This window comes from Diadema setosum, chromosome 11 (assembly GCF_964275005.1).
Source record: "Diadema setosum chromosome 11, eeDiaSeto1, whole genome shotgun sequence".
Classification (NCBI taxonomy): Eukaryota; Metazoa; Echinodermata; class Echinoidea; order Diadematoida; family Diadematidae; genus Diadema; species Diadema setosum.
Genome location: NC_092695.1, coordinates 21,996,288 through 22,021,253, shown reverse-complemented (window position 1 = coordinate 22,021,253; position 24,966 = coordinate 21,996,288). Strand labels below are relative to the sequence as shown.

The window sequence follows — 24,966 nt, the reverse complement described above, 5'->3', positions numbered from 1 at the left end:
GACGATATTGTCATAATTTATGGCAAAGTAACTCTGCCCTCCTCCGCCAACATAAGTCCATTTGGGGACGGGCAATTCAATTTGTCCCGTGACTAAACCTTGCATCAACTTACCATCAGAGTGAATCTTAATCGCGTTTGGAGTCGGCTGGCGATCGTCGGAGGAAAAACCTCTTGACCCAGTCTGTGGTCTCAGTTCTAATCTCGCTGGTGCTGCACAATCCTTTTTTCCCTTTCTCTCTCGATGTCGTCTTACATCCTCTCTGATTTAAGACGTATCCGGCGAATCTTCACCGTCCAACTTTAGCGGCGCGAAGTTGCCGCATCGGAAGAAAACGGTTCATCTCTGGAAATGCGACTGCCCTTCTGGAAATGTCTTCAAAGGCAAGCTTCACAGAAACGAGGAAGCAACCCCTAAGTGCCGCCTTCTTTCCCACGGAGCATTGGCCGATGTCTGCCTTGTGCGAATGACAAAATTTTGTGTTTAAAGAGATTTATTGGCTTGCGGAATCGTAGTTGGAAGAAATATATTTACAGTTAGCGAGAATCTCACTATTTCTCAAAATAGAGAATGGAATGAGAGGCTAGCGGCCCGAGAGGACACACAAGACCTTGAAATTTTTTCTGTTCGTATAGTCGGCATAAGAAGATACGTGAATGAAATTGGAATTGTGGGGAGAAGACGGTTGTATGCAGTAATGCAATCTAGATATCGCCTTGTCCTATCAAACGTGATATGACTGCAAATTCATTTCGTTGATGATGAGAGTGCAGAATTCGTCATGGATACTGACAGTGCTGGGGGCAACTTCCTCTCACGTTTAAACAAGATTCTGGATTGCGGCTGGCAGGCCAAGCTCAATCAAGACGGTCGCCTCTACTATCTGAAGTAAGTCCAATTTTGCCATGGTTAAACATTGACAAATAAAATATAGATCATGGTCACAACTTATTAACATTTTTATAATACACAACATATTGTACTATGATCTATCAAGTGTCATATCCCCCCTCCCCCCCCCAAAAAAAAGGTTTGGAACTACCAGGTATTAAAGAGCGTCTTCATTGCGTAAACAGTAGTAGGAATACTCGTTATCATACAGTTTATTTGCTCATATCTTGTCAAGTGGCCAGCACTACTTTCACCACCATCTGGTTCAAGGTATGGGCCTACATACACAGGTTATATATAATGACCTATATAGTTGATGCTTGTGAATGAAAAAAAAAAAGGTGATTGAAAGGTAACAGACTCGTAATGGTAATTGCAGTACTTGTGTGCTGTATTCCTCGAGTAATAAAGTTTAGCGAGAGCACTTCTCGTGGACATGTACCTCGTAAAAAGGAAGGGGAGTGCTTATTTGTTTCTCTAGTTCTCAAAATAAAGCAAGCTTGTACTATTCTTGCACGTTGACATTGTCTTTTTTTTTTCTTTCTTTTTTTTTTTGAAGTCATGGGTCAGGATGGGTACTTGACACACAAATGTGAATTTCAAATACCTAGCATGAATCCCAATAATGTCCTCTCCTCGGCAGTCCACCACTATACATAAACTCCATACAAACAGCTCGACAGGGAGAGCTCTGTGTTCCTTAGAGGGCTTTCACCGAGTCTTGGTGTTAGGGGAACAATTGAGTCACCGAAGCATCGGGATTATTAAGAAGGTGGGGGGGGGGGGGGAGCGTTTCAAGTCCCTGCTTACAGTTACTGCCTGGTGGAAAACAGTTATTGCCTGGTGGAATTCATGGGGCTTATTCCTGCAGCGATTTCCATTCATCCGAAATCTGTTTGAAAGCAATGCTGTCCGAGATGGAACCCTGAATGGGATGCTGACATAATGGGCCCCCATTGTCATCTGATGAGACAAAACACAGGCAATGTATACTCGGTTTAAAGTGGTCAGAAGCCACTGAAGTGATGGGGAAGACTGAGAAGGGGGGGGGGGGGGAATAGGGCAAGGAAAGACTGAAGACTGTGGAACTGGTGTCCCAAAGTGGTCACAGTCAGTTTGTACAATGTCTACTGTAATACAGTAATGTAAGTGTCATGACAGTGGAGTTCTTTGTAAAAGTAACTAGTATTGCCAAACAAAATACTATCTATGGCTTGTGTGTGTGCGTGGGTAAAACATTTTTGTGCACTAGAGCTCATGCTGCCAGGATGTGCTAATCTCGAGTCACAGAAACTTTCTGTTTTGCTCATTTCCAAATTAAGGTTAATTTGTAGTCAACCTTGGATATTTTCATCTTATATATGACTTTGGAGTGCAACTGTTTTTCGGAGGCAAATGATCCAGTGGTATCTTTATTCTGTTAGGCCAATTAGAAATGAAAAACATGCATTTACTTGCCTTTCCTAAATTTCCCCTTCAAACTTTTTTTGGCATACAGTTAAAGCACAGAAAATCTCAGGGTGCATGCTCTCTGAAAATAATAATTGCATTGTATATTACATAATGTGTTTTCTCAAGATGAATTTAAAGATTATTTAGTGTCAGCAAGAGCTTGTCCCTGAAGACACCCACATTATCTTCTCAGGCCACTGTAAAAGTATGTGAAACATCAAGAAATGAAAGGGTCTGTAAGGGACCCTACAGTGAATATCAACTGACTAGTACACTACTGCCATTTGCACATGAATGTCAGTAGACCTATCAATGTAATGGACTAAATCTATTATGCAGTTTCCATTACAGTGCACCATGGCAACAAATTCATTTGATCTTGCAGAGGAAGTGGAATGAGATATTTTTTCTTTTTAGATCTGACAGCCTCTGAGTCTTTTTTTTTTTTTCATTATTACAATAAAAGACAACAGATCTTTGTTGTTGGTATTCCGAGATTGAAAAATAATAATTGTGCACATTTATTCACAAATTACGATACCTCTGTTGCAATAATGAGGGGTTTCTTTATCCAGAAACAGGGATGCAACTCCCTAGGATGCAGATGTGTTAGCGCATTGAAATAATTGATTATTATTATTTTTTTTTTGCATCAGTTTCGTTTGCCCTCTGATCAAAACTCTCAGCTTATTACATCTGTTATTCGATATCTATTCTGTTGATGATTTTTTTATTTTTTTTTACAGTATGACTATTCCTCCATGTATTACCTTTATTGAAATATAATACCTTTTTTGTAAGAAAGGTCCATCACACTGTGTGAGAAAAATTAGAGCCAGAAGTTACTGTCACAACAAAGTCATTCTGCTGGCGATAATGATCAAAGCCATGCAGCTAATTGCAATGCTTCAAGGTTTTAGATTGTGAAGAATCAAGAGATGAGAAAAATGTTATGATGTAACTGCTTTAAATTCAAACTATTTCTATATTCTGTACCCTTGTTTGTTTGTTCTCTTCATTTTCTTACATTCGTAAATGTATGTCGTCATCAGGTTTGAGTTTTTTTTCCCTCTCTCTCTCTTCGTCTTTTGCCCTGTCTCCGTAGCCATGACGACGAGACATCCCATTGGATACCGCCCCGCTCAAATTGGCCACAGCTGGGAGAGCTGCCATACGGATGGGAGGCTGCCAGAGACAAAAAGGGCAAGGAATATTATATCAAGTAAGACGCTGCTTGTATCTTCTTTGATGATTCGCCACATTCTTAAGGACCTTATCCCTACGCCGCCCCCTCCCATTCATAGATATCAAATTTTGATTCAGTGTTGCTATCTGTGATCCCTCTTACGTTTCCTGTTTGTTTGTTTGTTTCGTGTATCTTTGTTTTTTGGGGGTGTGTTTTCTTTTTTTTTCCACCACCCACAGGAAGAGTAGACTTCATTCATGAAGTGATCACCTTTGTGTGTTTGAATCATCTCTTCTATGCTTCAGGGTGGGAGAAAGGGATAGTGTAGATTGAAGCACTTCCTCAAACAATGAAAACTGCCTAGGAAAGGCATTGAAGTGATTAAAAACTGTCATACTGTACGATTCCCCGGCATTGGCTGGAGGCAGTCTTTTGTGACGAAAGATTTGTATGAAAAAAAAAAAGGAAACACTTAAACACAATTGCAGGCATCGGATCAAATATCAGCGTACAGTGTCACCAAGTGCTGAAGGGCAAACAGCTGTACATGTGTCAATGCTTTGCCTTGAGCTTGGATCATTGGACTCCTGTGCAATATAGATGTCTCAAAGGTGGCGATACAAGTGTAGAAATCATCAGAATAGTTGTCTGACTTTGTTATTGATTGATTTGTTCATGATACATACATATATTCTTCTTTTAAAAGGGCTAACTCCACAACTTTGCGTTACTCTGTAATTGGATTGATATGATCTAGAACTCTGTGTATGCATCTTTATGAACTGTGTGTATGTGTATATGTACGCGCGTATATATATTCATATATTGTGTAGGAGTGTCCGTGCGTTTTGTGGTGTTGTCATTGTGCATGTACAAGTGTCTGCAAAAGTGCATATTAATGTAAGCATTTCTAATTTTCCAAATGACCTCAACATGGGAAGATATACATCAACACTGGTAATAAATCAATGACGTACACATTTGAACAAAAAAAAAAAGAAAAAAAAAAGATTTGATCGCTGATACATGTAGGGCATGACAGAGCATGAGATCGTTCTTTGGATGTAAGGGTTGACATATGGTAGTGTGGGGTTGTCTGGTGGATCACATGTTTTGTAGACACACCTCTCAACATACAGTGTGCAAGGGATTGCAAATTTATGTAAAGTGCTACCAGTTGATTGTTAGGAATGCACTTTTCGTGTACACAGGCTGCCTGCCTGAGATGTGGGGGGGTTAGGGTAAGGAATACAAAATGAGTATCGGATGGACAATTTGTTATCTGGCAGCATTCACTGAAATTGGCATCATTATTAAAGGGCTTTTTACACTTGTATTTCTTAACCCCGGACTTTCTCTGACCCAGGACTATCGTTAGTCCCGTACCAATTTTTTCAGCTTTTTACACTCGCCAATTAGTCCTGTACTATCTCTTGTCCGGGGCTAAGGAGAAAACTGACGTTTTTACACTCGTATTTCTTAGCCCCGGACTTTCCAAACCACATGAATATTCATAATCACGCTGTGTACTGTACACGTACACGCACGCACCGGCAGCACTTGATTACCTCGTTTCTGATTGGTCAGTGAGGGTCGGACTTCGTCTCCGTCGCTTAGCCCAGGATTATTTTTTCGTTCTGTTTACACTCACTTGCTTGGCACCGCAATTGCGGTGCTAGCACCGCAATTGCGGTGCTAACCCCTGCTATTTTGCAGGGCCAGATAGTACCGTACTATCGGTGGGGCTAGCCCACTTTGGCAAAAACGAGTGTAAACAGAAAGTGGGCTAAGGATAGTCCCGTACCAACGGTGGGGCTAAGGCCCCCCCTTAGCCCCACCGATAGTCCGGGGCTAAGCAAAAATTTACAAGTGTAAAAAGCCCTTAAGTGAAGCACTTTTTCAGTTTTACTGGGTTTGCATGAACATATTTCATGACTGTTTAGGGATGTAGCATGGAACTAAAATGGAATCTCCCACTCAACTCTTGCATTGTAATGTGTTGCTCATGCTCAATATTGCCTATTGAAGTAAGTGCATTGTAAACGTGGGCTACCATTTTTGGCATTGATTTAATGTTCAAAAGATGGATGATGTTAGGCTTTCTCATGTATTGCTCATTATGTAAATTATGATGTGCAGGATTTCAGTCATACAGAAAAGTCACAGCATTGGAGCTGTTATCAGAGCAGTATGGCATGAAATGTACTGTGTACAGCTTAGATATTTCATTAGTTTTTTTATTATCGCAAATTACCGGTATGCAAGTTGGATGCTATAATTTGCAAATTGAACAACACGCGAAAAATATTTACACTGATCTCGACTTCAATGTGACGGGGAAAACGTACATTTCTCCATTCACCTCTCTAAATCCACAATTGCGGATTTAACCACTCGTGAAATTATCAGGAAGTCCTTATTCACGGAAAATTGAGACTCGCTGAATATATTGCATCGTAAACAGTGCAATTAGACAATGTTGCGAGTCACTGACTGTCCTCCAATATATAGCTTAAACATTCTGACAAATTGTCATGGCTCAATCTGCGTCGGATTTGTCTGTACGGGTGACCACAAAATGCAGGTAAGCAAGATTGTGATGCACGTGAGTCAGCTCCTTTTGAGCAGAGCCAGAATGTCTTCTATCCGTTCTCTGTCATCCATGCCACTGGCTTGACTGTGTGGGATACCACTTGCTGATCCTAAAGTGTCTGCTTTATATAAAGACATTTTACTGTTTTACCACTAAATGACATGGTTGCCAGAAAAATTCGGGTCTGCCAGTGGCAGACCTGATGGAAAAAACAAATGAAAATTTCTCTTCATAGTCTGAAGTATTCTTGAAATAAGGTTTAATCACCATCTATCAACGTGAAACAGAGTACTTTTGCTTATCAGAATGAAGATATGTAATTGCATGTTACACATATATTGTAGGTGTAGTACAGTTCACTCTGCCCTCATTGTTAAAGAATAGAAATAAAATCCCTCTTCACAGTCTGAAGTATTCCTAAAATGAAGGTTTAAGCAACATCTAAAGTGAAACACAGAACATTTAATTGTCAGAATGAAGATATTATGGTAGTTGCATGTTGTTTTGTCAGTACAGTGCAGTTCACTCTGCCCGCTGTGTTTAAATAGAATAGAGAATAAATGATAGCTATTACTCTGCTCTGTAAGCTTCTGTGGTGCAACTTCTCTTCCGAACCCAGATCTCCCAGGAGCTCATTTTGTCACTTGAAGGAGCTGTGGTGACTTGATTTACTATCTGAGCTATTTTCTCTGCATCGTTTTGGTTTTTGTGACTGGTTTACACTTGCAGGAGTGTCCAGAGCTGTTTTCACATGTACCGAGTGTGAGTAATTTGAATCACAATTGTAATTCAAATGATTCAAATGATGCATTTTGACCGTGTGTTATATGCAAACTGGAATTGCGGGGGGGGGGGGGGGGGGTTGGTGATGATTTAGATAAAAATTCCGATTGTGATTCAAATGACATTCCGGAGGTATTTTCCAGTCATGATTTTTCAGAATCAAATCAGTCATGTGTATGGCTGGAACTCCAAATTATGTTTTTTGAGGGGCTGGAACTCCAAATTATGTTTTTTGAGGGGCAGAATTTACGATGACCTTTCAACCACTTCTTAAAAAAAAAAAAAAAAAAAAAAAAAAAAAAAAAAAATTGCATACTTCAAATGCTCGCACTGCAGTCAAAGCACTCAAATTGATTGATGGGAACTCAGAAAGAAGCCACACCTCCTCTCCTCACTCTGGAATTCAAAACCGCAGAATCCGCGAAGCCTTCCGTGGTCGTGTGTACGGATGATAATTCTAATCATAATCGTAATTGTAATCCTAATTTCAATTCGGCATCGCCATTATGTTTCTCTATCCATATGAAAGTGGCCCAAGACCTTGAATACCTCACATGCAATTGAGAGTGGGAGAGAGAGAGAGAGAAAGAGAGAAAACAAATCGAACACTTCAAGTGGTTTCCAACCGAATGTCTTGTTTGTTACAAGCGAGAAATAAAAGTTTCAAGTTTGTGAAACTTTGACTGCCGTGCTGAGCAAGACATCTAAACCCATTTATGCCCCTGCCTGCCTATGCTTCCAATGCAAGACAGACAGTCTTCAAGTGAAAGTCCACTCTCCATCAAAATTGATTTTTTTTTTAAAATCAAGTGAAATCGAGCATAACATAAAAAAGGGAAGTGTTACTGTAAAACATGACATATTCGCGGCACGAAATTTTCGCGAATTGGAGCCGACGGCCTTTTTCGTGGCTTGAAATTTTCGCAGATTGCCACTGACGTTCAATGCTTATAGTGTAAACAAGAAATTTTGCGTGCATTTTAATTTCGCGAATCTTGGCACTCGCGAAATTTTCGAAATTACACTGTAAAATGCATGCAAACATTCCTCGTTTTACAGTATTCAATTGGGACATTGAATAAGCACTCTAGAATTTTAAAGTGTCACATGATGTCCTTAAAACAAAAGGAGACATAAACATTGCAAGTACTCAGGTTGCCAAATATTGAATAATGTGATGATGTCATGTTTGACAGCTCTCTCTCGTTCTTGCGGACAAAAATCCCAAATATCTTCTTTGAACATATATATTCTCAAAAGAAAAAAAAAAAGAGGGAAAAATTGAACCCTGATACATCAAAGTTTTGTAGAGTTTTAAGTTTAAAATATATAGCAGTAATGACTTTAATGAGGAAGGGAGCTTTAGCCCTGAATTATCTGGGAAAAAAATAATGCTGGCAAATACAGTAGTCCTGGATTAAATTGGCATTACATAAAGATCAGATGGTACTGCTTGTATTCATTTAATGTGTGCAAATTCAGAAAAATAAAGATTGAGATGGACAGTTTAAGTTTGATTTAAATTTTCTGAAGTACATTTGTATATTGCCAACCTAATGATCTGCAAGAGATTTAGTACTCTGGAGGCTGTAATGATTTTGAAAAAACCAACCAACAAACAAACAAACACAAAGGTACAAGTTTTATGTGGCCAAGATACAATGTAGAGCTCAAATAAACAAGCAGTATTTATTCTAAGGTATGAAATGTGCATGTACTAGTAGCAACAAATGACAAAATAAAAAAAAAGTACAATGAAACCAAAGAATTGTGGGTTCTTCGACTGAGGCCGCGTTCATGTGAATTTCGTAGCCAGAATCACAAACATGAACCATGATTCAAAACGGCGTTTCAAATCACGGTCTCAGCGGAAGAGCGTTCATGCGGGCTTTCGCAACGCTGATTCTGGCTCTGCTCATCCTTTGCCATTGCGCAGCGCACTGCACAGTTTGACCATGTCTCTGCAACTCGAGCCAGTAGACCTCCTTATGCCAACTGATCAGTCAGTTTATTATAGGCCTTTACGTTTTTATTTCAGTGAATACTTTCCAATAAGCTGTGGCATTCCGGCTCTGCCCACAGATCGAGGAATAATCTTAATTCTTCGTCTCTCCAATTGTTTTCCCTTGGTAGACACAGCGCTGCAGCCATTACTATTATCAACTCAATCAACAGCTATATAATAGAATCGGTGTATGGCGTTGATGTAAACAAACAAGTGCAAGTATGGTACCGAAACACACGATTCATAAGACGTACACAAGCATGCGAACAGAACAAGAAGCTGTGGGATACCCCATGAGACACGCATGCGCACAGCGCACAATGACGTCATAGAATCATGATTGAAATCATGGTTGCGTTCATGCGGTTTCGGCGATCGTGATTCTGGCAGAATCATGATTCAAAATGCCCTTTTTTCTGCGTTTCAGATCGGCGTTTTGAAACGCGTTTAAATGGAAAAATCGCATGAACGCAACGCAACTAAACACGTTTAGCATTATTTACTCTGCCTTTTGAATAAAGTAACAGATAGATATGTTTTAGCGACTAAACGTGTTTAGTCGCTAAAACACGTTTAGCGACTAAACGTGTTTAGAAACACAATTCTTGTTTCGCATGAACGCAGCCTTAATTGGTTAACATTCTTGTGGTTGAGGATAGCCAAGACAAGTAGAATTGTCGCTTTTGCCCACTCATGATACAGTGCAAAGAGTTTGCATGGAGATGTAATGGAGATGGATCCAAAAATAGACAGTACTGGTTCTGTTATAGAAAGGAGTGATCTTCTTTTGTGGCTTGTGTCAAATGCATGTAGAGTCAACTACTAACTTCCTTATTTAGGGGTATTGTCATACAACCACAATGGCGCTAAATCTGTATCATGGTATTCATATCATTGTACCATTTATCGCCATTTCTTTGATCTGCCGTAGATCAGATCATTTAAATGCAGATAGGAGCCGCATACGATGGAACAAACAGAAAATGGGACGTGAAGGGAGGATTGGTTGAATGAGTTGAGGTACAAACATTGATGAAGTAAAGTAGTGATGGAATCCTTTCGCAAACAGAAATTCTTTCCCCTGTCAATGCAACCTTCTGTACTTTATAATGATAAAGGGTTCTGGATGATTTTCGAAATTTTATATTTGAACTTGTAACTATTAATATGTTAAACTGGGTACCGAGTTTTGGAATTTATAGTGATTAGGATGGGAATAAGAATGTTTACAAATTTGATAACAAATCATGATGAACAAGGATGCAAGAATGCATTGAGTGGGGGCTCAAAAAAGCAGAACAGAAGAAAAAAACATGCATAGATTCTACACAGGTGAACAAAAAATTCCACAAATCTGTACATGGAGCTGTCAAATTATCTTAATGAGAGAGCTGACTCAACTATCCGAAGTCAGTGCAAGCAAGCAGAATAGTCGAAGTAGCATGATACCCAGGAAAAAAATGAAAAAGTTATGGCATGATAAAGCTTTGAATTTATTTATAAAAATGCATTGAATGTAACAACAACAACAACAACAACAACAACAACAACAACAACAACAACAACAACAACAACAACAACAACAACAACAACAACAACAACAACAACAACAACAACAACAACAACAACAACAACAACAACAACAACAACAACAACAACAACAACAACAACAACATCATCATCATTAATAGTAGTAGTAGTAGTAGTACACACGTGTAGTAGTAGTAGTGGTAGTAGTAGTGGTAGTGGCAGTGGTAGTGGTAGTAGCACAGTGTATTTAGTACACATTAGTAATATTGATGATGATGATAATGATAATGATAATGTTGATTAGGTATTATTGGTGCATTTTATTTTCTCTTTATTATCGTAGCAGTACTTGATATTCTGGTCATTCTTAACGTGGATTACTTTGTGTTTACTTTGTGTTTAGCTTTGCAAGAAACAATGAGAAAGGGGGCGGAGGGAGAATTACTTGTATAGTCTTTTTGTGTTTCCGTAGAATGGAACACCTGTTTTTTTTTTTCCTGTGGCATATACAACGCCGCAGATACAATCCTTGTGTCATTCAATGGGAGGCAGTCCCCCGAGTTCACTTGTCAAACCTTGTGTTTATTGATCGTGGCAGAAGGTGAAATACACAAGACACCCAGAGTTAAAAAAAAAAAAAAACACGCATGAAAAGCCATCAGTTCATAATAGGGTGATATGAGGAAAAGAGGTGTCAACGGGTAGGGTGACGGAGGGACAGGAGCAGGTACGTAGGATGGTGGGGGAACAGTGGGGTTGTCACCAGCGGCCACACCTTCTCGCCTGACGGGAGGGCAGAGTCGCAGGGTCAGGTGCGACAAGTGAAGGTCGCATGTCACCATCGCAGCCACAGTCGGGTGCCAAATTTTCAGACTGAAGTCTTTGAAATGTACCAAGGGAGGTTTGGTAACTGCTAGGCCTTGGCCCCTGTCACACCTGTAATTTTCAACACGTTCATTGATAATGAAATGATTCTCAGGGTGGGTAATAAAGAAAGACCAAATGAAATAAAAAGGAAGAAACCCCCAAACACGTACACACAGACACATACTCAAATGCAAACACACACACACACACACACACACACACACACTCAAAAAGGCTGTGCATTCAAGCTTGATGTTATGTCTTTTTATACTTCCCGTCAATTGAAAGTTAGACATGAAAAACAACATACTGAGCTGAACATAACAGGTCAAAAAATGTCAGTCATAACACCCTTTTCTTGAAATAGAATGGTGTGCTATTGTTATAATTTCTTGCTTTTATGATTCCATTGTAATGTAAGGTCAGTTGAAAATTAGTTTTGCCTGCAGACATTTCTATTGCTTTTCCAAAATAGCTACACTAAGCCACATTTCAGCCATAGCATAAAAATATCACTCATATTTTCACATTTTTCTTCTTTTTCAATTTAAACTTTAACTGTTCTGCACTCCATAGTGAGGTCAGTTGATGATAAGCTTTGGCCTGCAGGCATTTCATCTAGTTTTTCTTTCTAGATCATTACACTCGCAACACATTCCATCCTCAACTATGAGTTGGGAGTGCAAGTAAGTACCCCTGCCATCTGATCACAGAAAAGCAGATCATAATGACTTCTTTACATCAAGGAAGTCATCAACACTGCGGTTTCAAATCCTTCAGTTTTTGAAAGAAAAGGAGAGAAATCAAGAAAAGAGAGAAAACAAATAGGGGCTTTAAAAAATCAGACTAGCTGGCTACCAGAGAGAAGATACTACCACAACAAATTTGCGACACCAAAGATTTGTCTCTGTGTACTTTGACTGCTTTTCCAGACAGTGATACATTTTTGTTTTGTTTTCCGCAACGGCTGGAAGTGTGAAAAGAAAAGTCAAACCTTAAAATAGCTCCATTCTCACTTTGATATATGAAAGGCAAGGAATGGTTCTCTTTTTCATTTGTGACATTTCTGCCTTAGACCCAAGATTTCACTTGACTCTCTCTCAATATCTCTCGGGAGTGGATACCGGGAGGTATTCAGTCAGTCAGATTGGGATATCATACATATACTACTTCGAGCTTATGCACATTTGTCAGCATTGTCCCTTTTCCCCTTTTTTCCTGCACTCTGCACCGAAAAGTGGCCACACCGGGGCGAAGGCTTGGACAGATTTGTGGTGGGCGTTTTAAGAGGACATGTGAAAGGCTTTTTTGCGCCGTGTTGACACAGCTTCACCTGCCTGCCCATGGGAATGCAGCAGGAGCAGGGGGACCCTCCTTCGAGACCCATTTGAAATGTCAAATTTGTGTCGTCCTCCTCGTTGTCGTGCCTGTAGTCTGCATTTTCCTCGGTTTGTGCGAATTGCTGCATCCTTCTCCGGGATTCCCTCACAGAGAGATAGAGAGAAAAACAGACCGAGACTAAAACATAGAGAGCGAAAATAAAAACAAAACTACGAACAGACCGACAGACAGACAGACAGACAGACAGAGAGATGCATGGATGTTGATGTGGGCGATGATTGCTCCAGCTTGAATAATATAGAAACGGTCGAAAATCATGGAAAGCCAGCCAGCTGGAGAGGCCTCTGCAACTTGGAACCTTTTCCTAGGGCTCCTTATCTATTCAATATTGATATACCTAGTCTATGAGCTGAATTGGCAAGTGGTCATCATTAGCATTTAATTTGAGTCTCTTCTTTTGTGTGTGTGTGTGTGTGTGTGTTTCCTCATTATTTGTTCATACTTCATATTGTATAAATACATGACCCCTTTCAATTTTTTATCTCCTGTCCTGGGCCCTGTTTCATAAAGCTGTTTGTAAAGTTACGAACGACTTAAGAACGACTGATGATCAGTTCTGATGTGCTGTGCTATACTTATCAAAATTTCAATAATTCAGCACGAGAACTGATCACCAGTCATTCTTAAGTCATTTGTACTTTATGAACAGCTTTATGAAACACTGGATTGGGAGAAAAACAAAATGTTACGTGCAACAAACATACATGTTTTGTAGTAAAGGTTTTTTTTTCTTCCCTTTCATTGTGTTTGGTTGTCTATAGCCTGTGTTTCAGATACCTATATACCTGGAATAGGCAAACCCATCACATACTAAGTGTATTGATTGCCTTGCATTTGCATCTTTATTGCAGAATGAGGTACTGTACGAGCTGAAATTTTCGCGGTGGTTTCATTTTCGCAAATTTCGCGAATCGCCTTTGAACCGCGAAAATAACAACACGCGAAAATAACCACGCGCAAATAACTAAGTTCAGTTAGACCCTCGCAACCGCGAAATTAACAACACGCGAAAATGTCCTCCAAGTAGCAATTCGCGAAAATATCTGTACGCGAAAATTTCAGCTCGTACAGTATTCTACCCACAATATGAAACACACAATAGTGTTTTGGAGAAGCTCTATAGTGTTGTCATTCAGGCATATTTGGATTATATGCACAACACACATCCACTCCTGCCAACAATTATGTATCACTATAATGTCAAAATTTCCCTCCTTCAAAAATGACAAAATATATTTTTTTTACGTATGGATATTTTTTCTGACTTTTTATGAAACGTACCTAATATACTACATAGTTTTTCCCATTGTGGAAGTGAACTATGATATGTGATTTACTTTGGATCACAATTTTTCTTCCTTTAAACTCTGCAGAGGTTGTAAGCCCTCCATATGCACACTGTAAAGGGGCCCACACATTTTAATATTGAACTACTAATGGTGTTTTTACGGCATACCAAATGAAGGAACTCAGCTCAGCATTTTCCCCCCATACCAGTATTTGGCATTCTTTTGATTCCTTCCAATTCCTGCAGTCACCGAACGTGCACAACGACTCGCGAGGACCCCTTTGACCTGGAGGAGGCCCCGCCGGAGCAGCGCGACGTCGTCCTGGTGCGGGACGCGGCCCTGGGATTCGGTTTCATCGCGGGCAGCGAGAAACCGGTGGTCATCCGCTCTGTCACAGAGGGTGAGTTCATATGCAGTATATACAAATTGTACTGTTCATGTGCAACTCGTTTGTTCTTGTGATATTTTTCCTTCGAGTTTCGCAGAGATGATGCACGTGTGGAACATACCAGGCATGTCACAGTTGTTGATTTGGTATGGTATGTACATTGTACAAGATGGTGAGATGATGTCCCAGAAATTCAAACAAAATGACTTTGTGCTCTCTTTTTTTCAGTGTTAGAAAAATGAAGGATTCATTGAATAGAACTATTAAAGATGCAGTGCAGCAGAAATGTTTCAATGTACACTTGTGTCAGGCTGATATGGCTTTATTCCTATTTTATGGCACTTATGCTGTAACAGTTGCTGTATTTAGAGAGTTCTACCATTTGTAATTTGCCCTGGCATTTGCAAGTGTAAGATAATGAGGGCAAGATATTTGTGTGTGTGTGTGTGTGTGTGTGTGTGTAGGCTACTGAAGCTTTTGTTTGCGCGATTAGTGTATACTTGATGCTACTTGTGCCCTGTCTGGGGTTGTCTGTTCTTGTATTTTGTACTACTTACCTACGGTTTAACAAATTAATCAGGCTGCCCACAGTCATTAACGTCACACAGGACTTCAGCAATTATTGTTGCTGGTATTGAATTGTCAAATTGTTGGTGTCAGTGCCGTGAACAAGAGGCACTTTGTTCAATAGACCAGTTTGTAATTCCACTTTGCGAGTGAGCAGAAAATGGTCATTTGTACCAACAGGCATTTTGGTTTCTTAATTCATTGAGATACTTGTAAGCATCTGTGATGTGATGATTAGTCATGTGATCCTTATCTAAATGGTGCTTGCAAGCACATCCTCCTGACAGCAAGCCTGGTATTCGGCAATATCAAAAGAAAAAGGTTAATGTTATATTACATTCAATACAAAACAATGAATCCATATGCATGGCTGCTAAAATGTCAAGTGACGGATTATTCTGGTTACCTGGTCTAAGCGCAAGTTCATTCTTTGTTTGACACAATTCCATAAATTGTTACGTTGGGCAAGCTTATGCATTATGCCGCTTTGAAAACGAATGAAGTGCCTAATAAACCAACTGAGATAAAAAGAAAGGTCATTTGTACCCATGTGTACATGAGATAATTACAAACTGCTTATCTGTACCAGCTGACATTTTCACTCTTTATCTCTCTATCTAGCTCAGTCTACTGGTAACACATATTTGTGTACCAGCATTATCAAACAATGTGATGATGCCTCAAATGTCTAAACTAAATTAGTAAGATGATTTGTAGCCCCTCCAAGTGCAAGTACAGCTGTATGCTGCACTGAAAAAATTACTGACTCGATGGTACTCTCATGGGTTAGGTCACATATGATCACATTTAAATTCAGACACACACATTCATGCTGGGCAGGGACTATCCAACCACCACCTACAAAAAAGTGGATGAGTCCCCCCCCCCCCAAATAATATTTCCTGAGTGTATCTTCTTGATACTTGACATGACATGATTATAAATCTAACATAGGGAGATGATTGTCACTAAGTGATCATCTGATACCATGAAGTACTGCCATATTCATTCCGCTGATCAAAACCCATCAAGTTTTTCCTGTGAGTGTTCAATGTCATTATACTGTATCTCAAGTGTCAGTTTTGGGTGGCCCATGCAGCAGAAAGTCAGATGACATTGCAAATCTAAAGTTCATATGCCTTGTGTGGATGGATTATTGGCAGACATACATTGTACATACATGTACATTATTTTGTACAATGCATCTACCTGTGTATTCATATTTGATATTTAGATATAAAGGTCATTCTCATTTTAAGGGGTGAATATGGCTGTCATTAGTGGCACACAATATGTTCATTCAATCTAACACCATGAGCAATGCATTTGTCATAATCAAATACTTTAATAAGATGTTACTTGCAAAATGTACTTTAAATTAATGTAATTTGCTCGATGACTATAGTAAAGAAAAAAATAACTGACCTGACTATTTCATTATACAATGAAAGTGAGCTGGTGTAGCATTCTTCGGTTTCTTGTGTTTTCACAAATGTTGATACTGATCATAATCATGTACTTAAAAATGATTGGAAAGTAGCACTCAACTTTAAGACATTGACAAAGCCCCTTTGAGCATAGTCAACGTGACTAAAATCATTAGAACTTCAACGTAGTTTGATACAAAAACATATCATTTGCTTGGTTTTTTTTTTGTATTGCTTTAAAGATGAAAGATAAGCCAATTTTTTTTTTTTATTTATTTTTTTTTGTGTGTGTGTGCAGGTCAGCAGAAGACTGACACTGTGACAATGTTTACATCACATTTTGATTTATGTAACCATGTTGTGGAACAATGTCACTACTTTGGAACTCTGAAATTTGGCTCTATATTTACAACATTCTAAGTTGCAAATTCTAGTGAAACTTTTATCATTTGGTTTGCTTGGCTTTAGTTTTAGTTATTTCAAACAGTAAACTTGAACATTTGTTGCTTTTGTTTTGCTCTTGTATCCCCTCTTTCTTGATGTCCATTTTCAGTGTGTAAAGTTTAAGATTTTATTCTTTTTAATACAGGGTATGTGCACATACATTTTTAGAAGATATTATCACTGCCATTCAGAAAAGAATTGTAGCGAAAACTCATTGTCAGCTCTGGTTACAGGATCTCTTTCAGAATGTTTTGTAAGAATAAGACTGTAATTACTGTGTAGGTAATCAGCAATTGGGTAAGCAACAAAAAGAAAACATGTTTGTTTGTTTGTTTGTTTGTTTGTTTGTTTGTTTGTTTGTTTGTTTGTTTGTTTGTTTGTTTGTTTTTTGAAGGCATCATACACTATCAATACTGGGCCAGCAATTATATCTTATGCAAGGTTTGATGATTTGCAGCTAGTAGAAGTGGATTTTTAGTTTGACAGATTTATATGGCTGTCATAGTGGATGTTATCCATTTCCAGGTGCAGTAGGGCAGGTCTTGTGAGCAGACTACAGTCTTGAATTGTATCTGCTGTTTTTTTCTTTGCATGTATGTGTGTATGTGTGTGTGTGTGTGTGTGTGTGTGTGTGTGTGTGTGTGTGTGTTGATCTTTTTTAGAGACAAAAAGACCAAGAAACCCTGAAAGCATGTTAAGGAAGAAAAAAAAGCAGTTCTCAAGAAATGAAAGAGTACTCTTAAAACTAAAAACACAAACCAAGGGAGCAAAAATGTAAGTGGTTTTGTAACACTTCTGAAGGGGTTTCCAGCAAAGAGCTTGCTCAGCAGGATACAACAACACCAAGTGTACAAAGACTAGAGTACAATGGATGAATATTTCAGTAGCCTTTTGGTATTCCACCAGATAACAAAATACATGTAGATGTCAGCATGAAAAGTGCAGATGGAAGGAATGGAGAAGTGCATACTACTCAATGTATATATATATACCTTTCTTCAATTTTCTTCTTTCACTGTGTATTGCTTTTTATATTGCTTTCTCCTACTGCTACTGTAGAATAAAGACACAAACTACTGGATATATACATGTATAGCAAGCCAAAAAAGAAAAAAAATATGTATATATATTCGCATGCTTTTATTTTCATGCTGGTTTCTGATTGTTTGAATGTGTGAAAATTTCACCACTGCAGAAATTTCTACTTTTACAGTATGCCTTTCTAATAATGAGGTGTAGAATATATGCCAGTTCTTGATAATTCACCCTACCGAGAGTACCTTGTACCGTACCCTACTCTACCATACCATGCCACCAGACCTCTTGTACATTTGTACATGCTGTCGGGAAATACTAAGCTACAACATATTTGTGGGGGGGGGGGGGGGGGAAATGCCTTAAACATTCTTTTCCTATGCTAAATTTCCAGTAGGAAGTAGTGTTCAACCATTCATGTGACCAGTGCCTTTATTACTGTGGTGATAGATTTGTTCATTTACAGTACAATGTATCTCTTCCTTGGTACATGGTAGTGACAGCATAATTCTCAAAATCTCTCTATGCTGTTGATACTGTTTTTAGTTGTTTTTTTTTTAATGCATTTGAACATCATCATCCAAATCAGTCAGCAAAGTGTGATAGTTTCTAAAATTTGAATCTTCACATTGTTAAACAGTGCCTTTAACAGGAATGATTTAGTATTATTATATTCAAGTGCATAAATTTGCATTTACAATGTAGTTCTTGAAAACATAGTGCCATCTGATTTTTCAGTCTTTTAGTGACACTCATTTTACTCTGACATATATTCATACATTGTTAAACAGTGTCTTTAACAGGAATGATTAGTATTATTATATTCAAGTGCATAGATTTGCATTTAGTTCAAACATAATGCCATCTGATTTTTGTCCCCGCCGAACGAGTTCGAGCAGGGGACTATGAAACGGGCTCCGTACGTGTGTGTGTCCGTCCGTGTGTCCGTCCGTCCGTCCGTGTGTCCGTCCGTGTGTGCGTCCGTGTGTGATCAAAATCTTCAATTTGCTACTTCTCTGTCATTTATGAGCCAATTTTGATTCTGTTTGCTTTATATGATAGCACTACATGGGAGCTTTGAAACTTCTACACAGAATTTCAGTCGTGACCTTTGACCTTGACCTTTGACCTATATTGTACATTTTGCTACAAAATGCTACTCCTTCGCCATTTCTAACCCGATTTCGATTCTGTTTGCTTTATATCATGGCACTAGGTGAGGGCTTCAAAACTTCTACACAGAATTTTGACCTTTGACTTCTTTGACCTTTGACCTTGATTTTTGACCTGTACTGTACATTTTGCTACAAAATGCTACTCCTTCGCCATTTCTAACCCGATTTCGATTCCGTTTGCTTTATGTGATGGCACTAGGTGAGGGCTTCAAAACTGCTACACAGAATTTTGACCTTTGACTTCTTTGACCTTTGACCTTGATTTTTTGACCTATATTGTACATTTTGCTACAAAATGCTACTCCTTTGCCATTTCTAACCCGATTTCGATTCCGTTTGCTTTATGTGATGGCACTAGGTGAGGGCTTCAAAACTTCTACACAGAATTTTGACCTTTGACCTTGATTTTTGACCTACATTGTACATTGGCTACAAAATGCTACTCCTTCGCCATTTCTAACCCGATTTTGATTCCGTTTGCTTTTTGTGATGGCACTAGGTGAGGGCTTCAAAACTTCTACACAGAATTTTTACCTTTGACTTCTTTGACCTTTGACCTTGATTTTTTACCGATATTGTACATTTTGCTGCTAAATGCTACTTCCGGCGGGGACATATTTTACGCACCGCGTAATTTCTACTTTTCCTTGTTCAGTCTTGTAGTGACACTCATTTTGCTCTCACATATATTCACAGAATAAACTTAGTATCAAAAATTTATAGGTCATATAAGAATGTGATGTCAGCAATACTGAATCTGTAATATTCAACATACAATAGTATCCTTGTACAGTGTACATGTCAGCTAAGTGGTATTGGTGGCTGATGTACATTGTAGGGCATGTAGGCTACAGATACAGGATCAGATGATACAAGTGCGTTAACATTCAAAAGTCATTTGATGTATTCTCTAGAGTAATGTTTCCAGAATCAGTGCATTTTGCATCATGAGCATCTGTGCTCAAAGTTTCCTTTAAGTTACCCAGTCGTGGGAATGGCCCATTTCTCTGTTTACCTCGGCAGCATAATCTCAAAGCCATCAATACAAAGCAGCGTGCTGACTGGTTCAAAGCTGCGGGAATCCGTGCAGTAAATGGCCACTTTGTTTGTAGGTGCTAAATGTGGAAGTAGCGATTATGTTCCCGCCCCACAGCCTTGATAGAAGAAATCCCCACAGCTGTGGAGAGGATTTGGAAAGTACCATCAAGAATTTCCCAATCGCCGTCAGCAGAGAACCGAGAGATTTCCAATTGCACTCCAATTGTAATCTGTTTGTGACCCAGTAATGCATGAACTTGGTAGATGGGCACTTGCTGGCTCTGCTTAAGTCTACACTAGAGCTCTCTTAGATCTGGAAAATGCGTCACAACTTTTTAATGATAAATTACCATCTATATACACTCAAGATGTACAGTGTGCCATCAAGAACACAACTGTATCTGGGGCTTGTGCAATACTCTTATTTCAAATACTGCTAGTAGGCAATTTCTTGAATAGACGATGAAATCCCACACTACTTGTCTTGGTATACTGTACATGTATTCCAAAAATGTCTGGAAACACACATCTTCTGCAATACATGAATGGGTACATATGTATGTAGTCCTGTTTCATCAATATCTTGTTTATAATGAGTTACTTTAATTTGAATGAGAACGATGCTGACAGCTAGTAATTTACATTCTATTCATGAATTATTTCACCCAGATTTTGTTTTCATAAATGCACAAATTAACATTTTCTCATACGAGTTAAAATTGTAGTGGTAACATTAGATACCTTGACCTTTGATATGCAGTTGATGAAAAAGCCCCCACTTGGTTCAACTTTCATTGCACTTTCACTAATATGATCTTCATAGTGCATTCAAGAGTGAATGAACTGTTCCATTAAAAGCTTCCTTTTTTTTTTCTTCTTTTTTTTTGGGGGGGGGGGCAGAAAGAGGCAAAAATTGCGTTAACAAATAACTATAAGTGGCTTCATGTTGTCGTAGTTCTTTTAAGGTGCAGGTTGGAAAACTTTCCACAGATACACAGTAAACAAAGCATGTAGTTCCAAGCAATTACATAGTTCATTGACACATGAGAAAATTCAGAAAATTTGATGAACTCATATATTATAATGTGTGTATCTACAGTTAGGGGTCTTTGCTTGAGATCATCAGATTGAGATCCACAAAATATGGAGGACTCTTGTCAAATTGACTGAAATACAAGTCATGGCTCACCTTTAAGCAGGGAACATTTGATGTCTGACTCAAACAAAGATGCATTGCCCCGCCCCGACGTAGGAAGCCCCATGTCCCAAAACTATTCTGCTGTGTCTTAATGGCTTAATGACATTTGCGTAAATGAGAAGATCATTTGATTAAGTCACCCTTGACAAAAGCGGCTACCTTTCGTCATTCTCGTTCGATGGCGTACTTGGTGATGCTTTATACTTGGTAGTAATAATTCGCCGTTGTTGTCGATGTTGTTGTTGTGCCATGTACGGTGATGCACTTTGAAGCGTAATAATTGAAGTTTTCAACCTTCACCTGTCGTAATATCTCAATTTGTCAAATTAGGCAGCCTGATCAAAGCGATATTTCCAGCTCCCTCTCTCCAGTCAGTCTGATTACGTCTGTAGTAGCTACATACGTCATGTGGATCTGCCAGTATTGGCAGAGAAGCGGAAAAAATTTACTGAACATTTCTACACGTGCACCAGGGATATCTGGTCATCCTTTGTTTGATACTAGTTTGGTTGTTGCAGAAGAGATGAACTACAACTGTCATTGTGTATCTTGTTATCTTAAACGTAAAAGGAGTAATTTATCCCAAATTTAGACCTATGCGGATTGAGTGAGTGCAGCTATTTAAAGTAGTAGAACATGTCATATGTTTAGGGAAAAATCACACTAGATCCAATTAAAAGTTATGAATCTTTAACTCTCTGCGTGTTACATTATATCACCTGCTCATAGTTTTGCATGTGAACTTTGTGCCCATTTGACTCTTTGGTACATAGAGGGTTAAAGTTCTCATGCTACCATTACTGGTTATGAAGACTACATGTACAACAGTGTGTTTAATGTCACATTCTAAAGGACAAGGATATTTACAATACATTTTATGTCCTTAACATACAGGTATAAAGAGAATTCCACAGATAATATGCAAATGATTTGTTTATGAAAATTGCACATTCCTTCAATTTGTTACTGACATGATGTCTTGAGGGTAGTATCATTCCCCCAGCCACCTGAATAAAAAAGTATAAAATCAAGTGCTCAGACTAGAAAGTCTAAACTTTGTTGAATTTTCTTCATATTTTCTAAATATTGTTGTTGTACTATGACATCACAAACTGCTGTAGTTTTCTTAACCAGTGATGATGGTACATGGATTTAATAAAATAAAATTCCTCCAACTCATGTTTCAAGATTCTGTCCAACATGTGTACATAACTTGTACCACACAGATTACTGTATTGCAAGGTTGCATCTTTTGAAGTTTCAACATATTTAGGAATGAATATTAGAGGCATGCACCTAGATAAATTTGATGAATACTGGTGTACTAGTTATCCATTTCTTCTATTTTTTTTTTTTTTTGGTCATCAAGAGTTGACCCAAGCTACATTACTTTCCCATGACATAGTTTCATCATCTGTAGTTGTGAAATATTACAATGTGTTCATTTATTCAGTTAGGAATATCAATGTGTTCATTTCATTTACATTCAATGACTCTAATGACTTACAGGAAATACCAGCAATTTTGTTTGTTTGTTTGTTTTTTTTTTGTTTGTTTTTTTTAGAAACCATGAAAAATGACTCACAGAGTTGCTGGCTTTGTTTTTGGGGTTTTTTTTTTGTTTTTTGTGTGGGCTTTTTCCCCACAAAGATGTGTGTCTTGAAAAGATGTCATTAGCTCTAATTTTGTTCAGGATGTGGTCAGCCATTATGGACTTCAGACTGTGAATTCTTCAATGCCAACTCTGTATCTTTCATTGAAGTTTTACAATGTACTTGTCATCGGAAAGTCGGTTACTTTCACTTTCGTAACATTTCAGAATCAATTTGTACATCTTTTAAAGAAGTACCAAATATGATGTGGAACTACACACACAAAAAAAGAAGAAGATTGTACTGGTACATGTGTATTCAATGATGATGCACATACAATGTAGAATGACTAACAGTAAATGACTACAATTGTGCCATCAGAAAGGCCATCTGAAATAAATGGAAGCAAATTCAGTTTCTTTGTGGACCTAATATTTTGTGCTTGATTGTCTTTTGAAGGTGGACCATCGATTGACAAGCTCCTCCCTGGGGATGAAATTCTGAAAGTCAATGGGGAGGACGTGAAAAACAGCGATCGTCAGTACATCATCGACAAGATTCGGTAAGAACTTACGAAACACAAATCACAAAGGTTATGTTGGGCTCAATTGTACCAGATGGAATACACCGTACGTACAATGTTCATGCTGCTTTGTCAGCAGTATTAAAGTGCGTTAGCTACAATTTAGTATTCTTCTCTATTGTTATCTCAATAGGGTCTTTCAATACTCAAGGCTGCGATTTAGTTTTGAGTCTGTTGATTTTTTTTTTTTTTTTTTTGCCTTTAGGAAGATGAATATTATGCAAGTTTCTATTTTGTGCAAAGAATGTTTCTCGTTTAATCATTTAAAGTGAATGGGGATGTGCCTCGGAAATTGTGCTGTGATATTGTATAGAATATTGTAAAGTCACTTTCCCACCTATTTGGAGTCCTGATGGAACAGCGGTGACTTTACTCTAGTTTCAATTGTATGTTTTATTGAGTCAAGCTATAAATCTTGGCCACCCATTCCATGAAATACACAGGGACATACACAAATACCCACTTACAGGCAGGCAGACACACAAATACACAGACAGTCATACACATACTGTATAAGCTACAGGTAGACACACAGACACACAGACAAATAGACATACAGATTAAATACAGACTAGAAGACACATATATAGGCGGACAGGTGGACAGACAGATAGACTAATGTGCACACAGATATGCAGACAGGTAGATGCACAGATATACAGACAAGTAGACACAGATATACAGACAGGGAGATATACAGAAACACAGACATGAATAAACACACAGACAGACATACACACAGACATACCAACAGACACACAAATATACAAACAGGCAGACATGTAGATATACAGACAGACAGACACACGTACACACAGTCACGCACACCCACGCAAGTAGTACTTGCTGAAGAATTCTTGTTAGATGTGAAATTATTACTTGGCACTGAAATGAAGTGCAATTGGTTGTCCCTGGAAATTCTCACAAAACCAAGTACAACGATATTTTTACCGCATGAAATCAGCAAATGAGTTACTTACACTGTATGCAATAACTTTTTAGTTCTTAGTCACACAAGAGTCAATAAACAGGGGGGGGGGGTAGTGAGCATGCAATGTGGATTCAATATAATAATACAGCCATATGGCAACATGTACACACACGAACACATGGTGTCAAATGATCAGTTTTTATATTGAAACCAACAGCTCTGACATGAGTAACTTACGCCAAACTGGCTTCTGTCACGTACGCAATCACGCACTACCCTTCTCATGCTATTATTTTGTTGAAACTTTGGTATTTGTCCGTGAAATTTTGCCATCTGCAGACTGTAGGATTATTATTGTCGGGAGCGACAATCATAAATCAAAGGAAAATAAGCGAAGCAGCCCTTAGAGGCATCAGTTATGGCTTGCTGCGTGATTTTGCAAGTGTGATTGATTGAGTTCCATGCACGTGAGGAATATGCACGTGTTACTTGTAGATTTGTACTGTAGGAGGATTGTGTTATTATCATTGCTTGTGATATTTCTTCATACTGGATTACAATTCTTTGATGGTTCAAAAAAAAAAAGAAAAA

General features: G+C 38.5%; 1 protein-coding gene across 1 annotated transcript in view; it reads left to right on the top strand.

Moving 5' to 3' along the window:
* Nucleotides 1-675: 675 nt before the first annotated feature.
* The window catches only part of LOC140235524 (uncharacterized), a 60,884-nt gene continuing 36,593 nt past the window's right edge, over nucleotides 676-24,966 (top strand). The window contains exons 1-4 of the mRNA XM_072315547.1: nucleotides 676-888; nucleotides 3,449-3,565; nucleotides 14,243-14,397; nucleotides 23,321-23,423. Of these exons, the coding sequence (XP_072171648.1) occupies nucleotides 782-888; nucleotides 3,449-3,565; nucleotides 14,243-14,397; nucleotides 23,321-23,423 (482 nt within the window). The 5' untranslated portion in view covers nucleotides 676-781. The remainder of the gene's footprint in view (nucleotides 889-3,448; nucleotides 3,566-14,242; nucleotides 14,398-23,320; nucleotides 23,424-24,966) is intronic.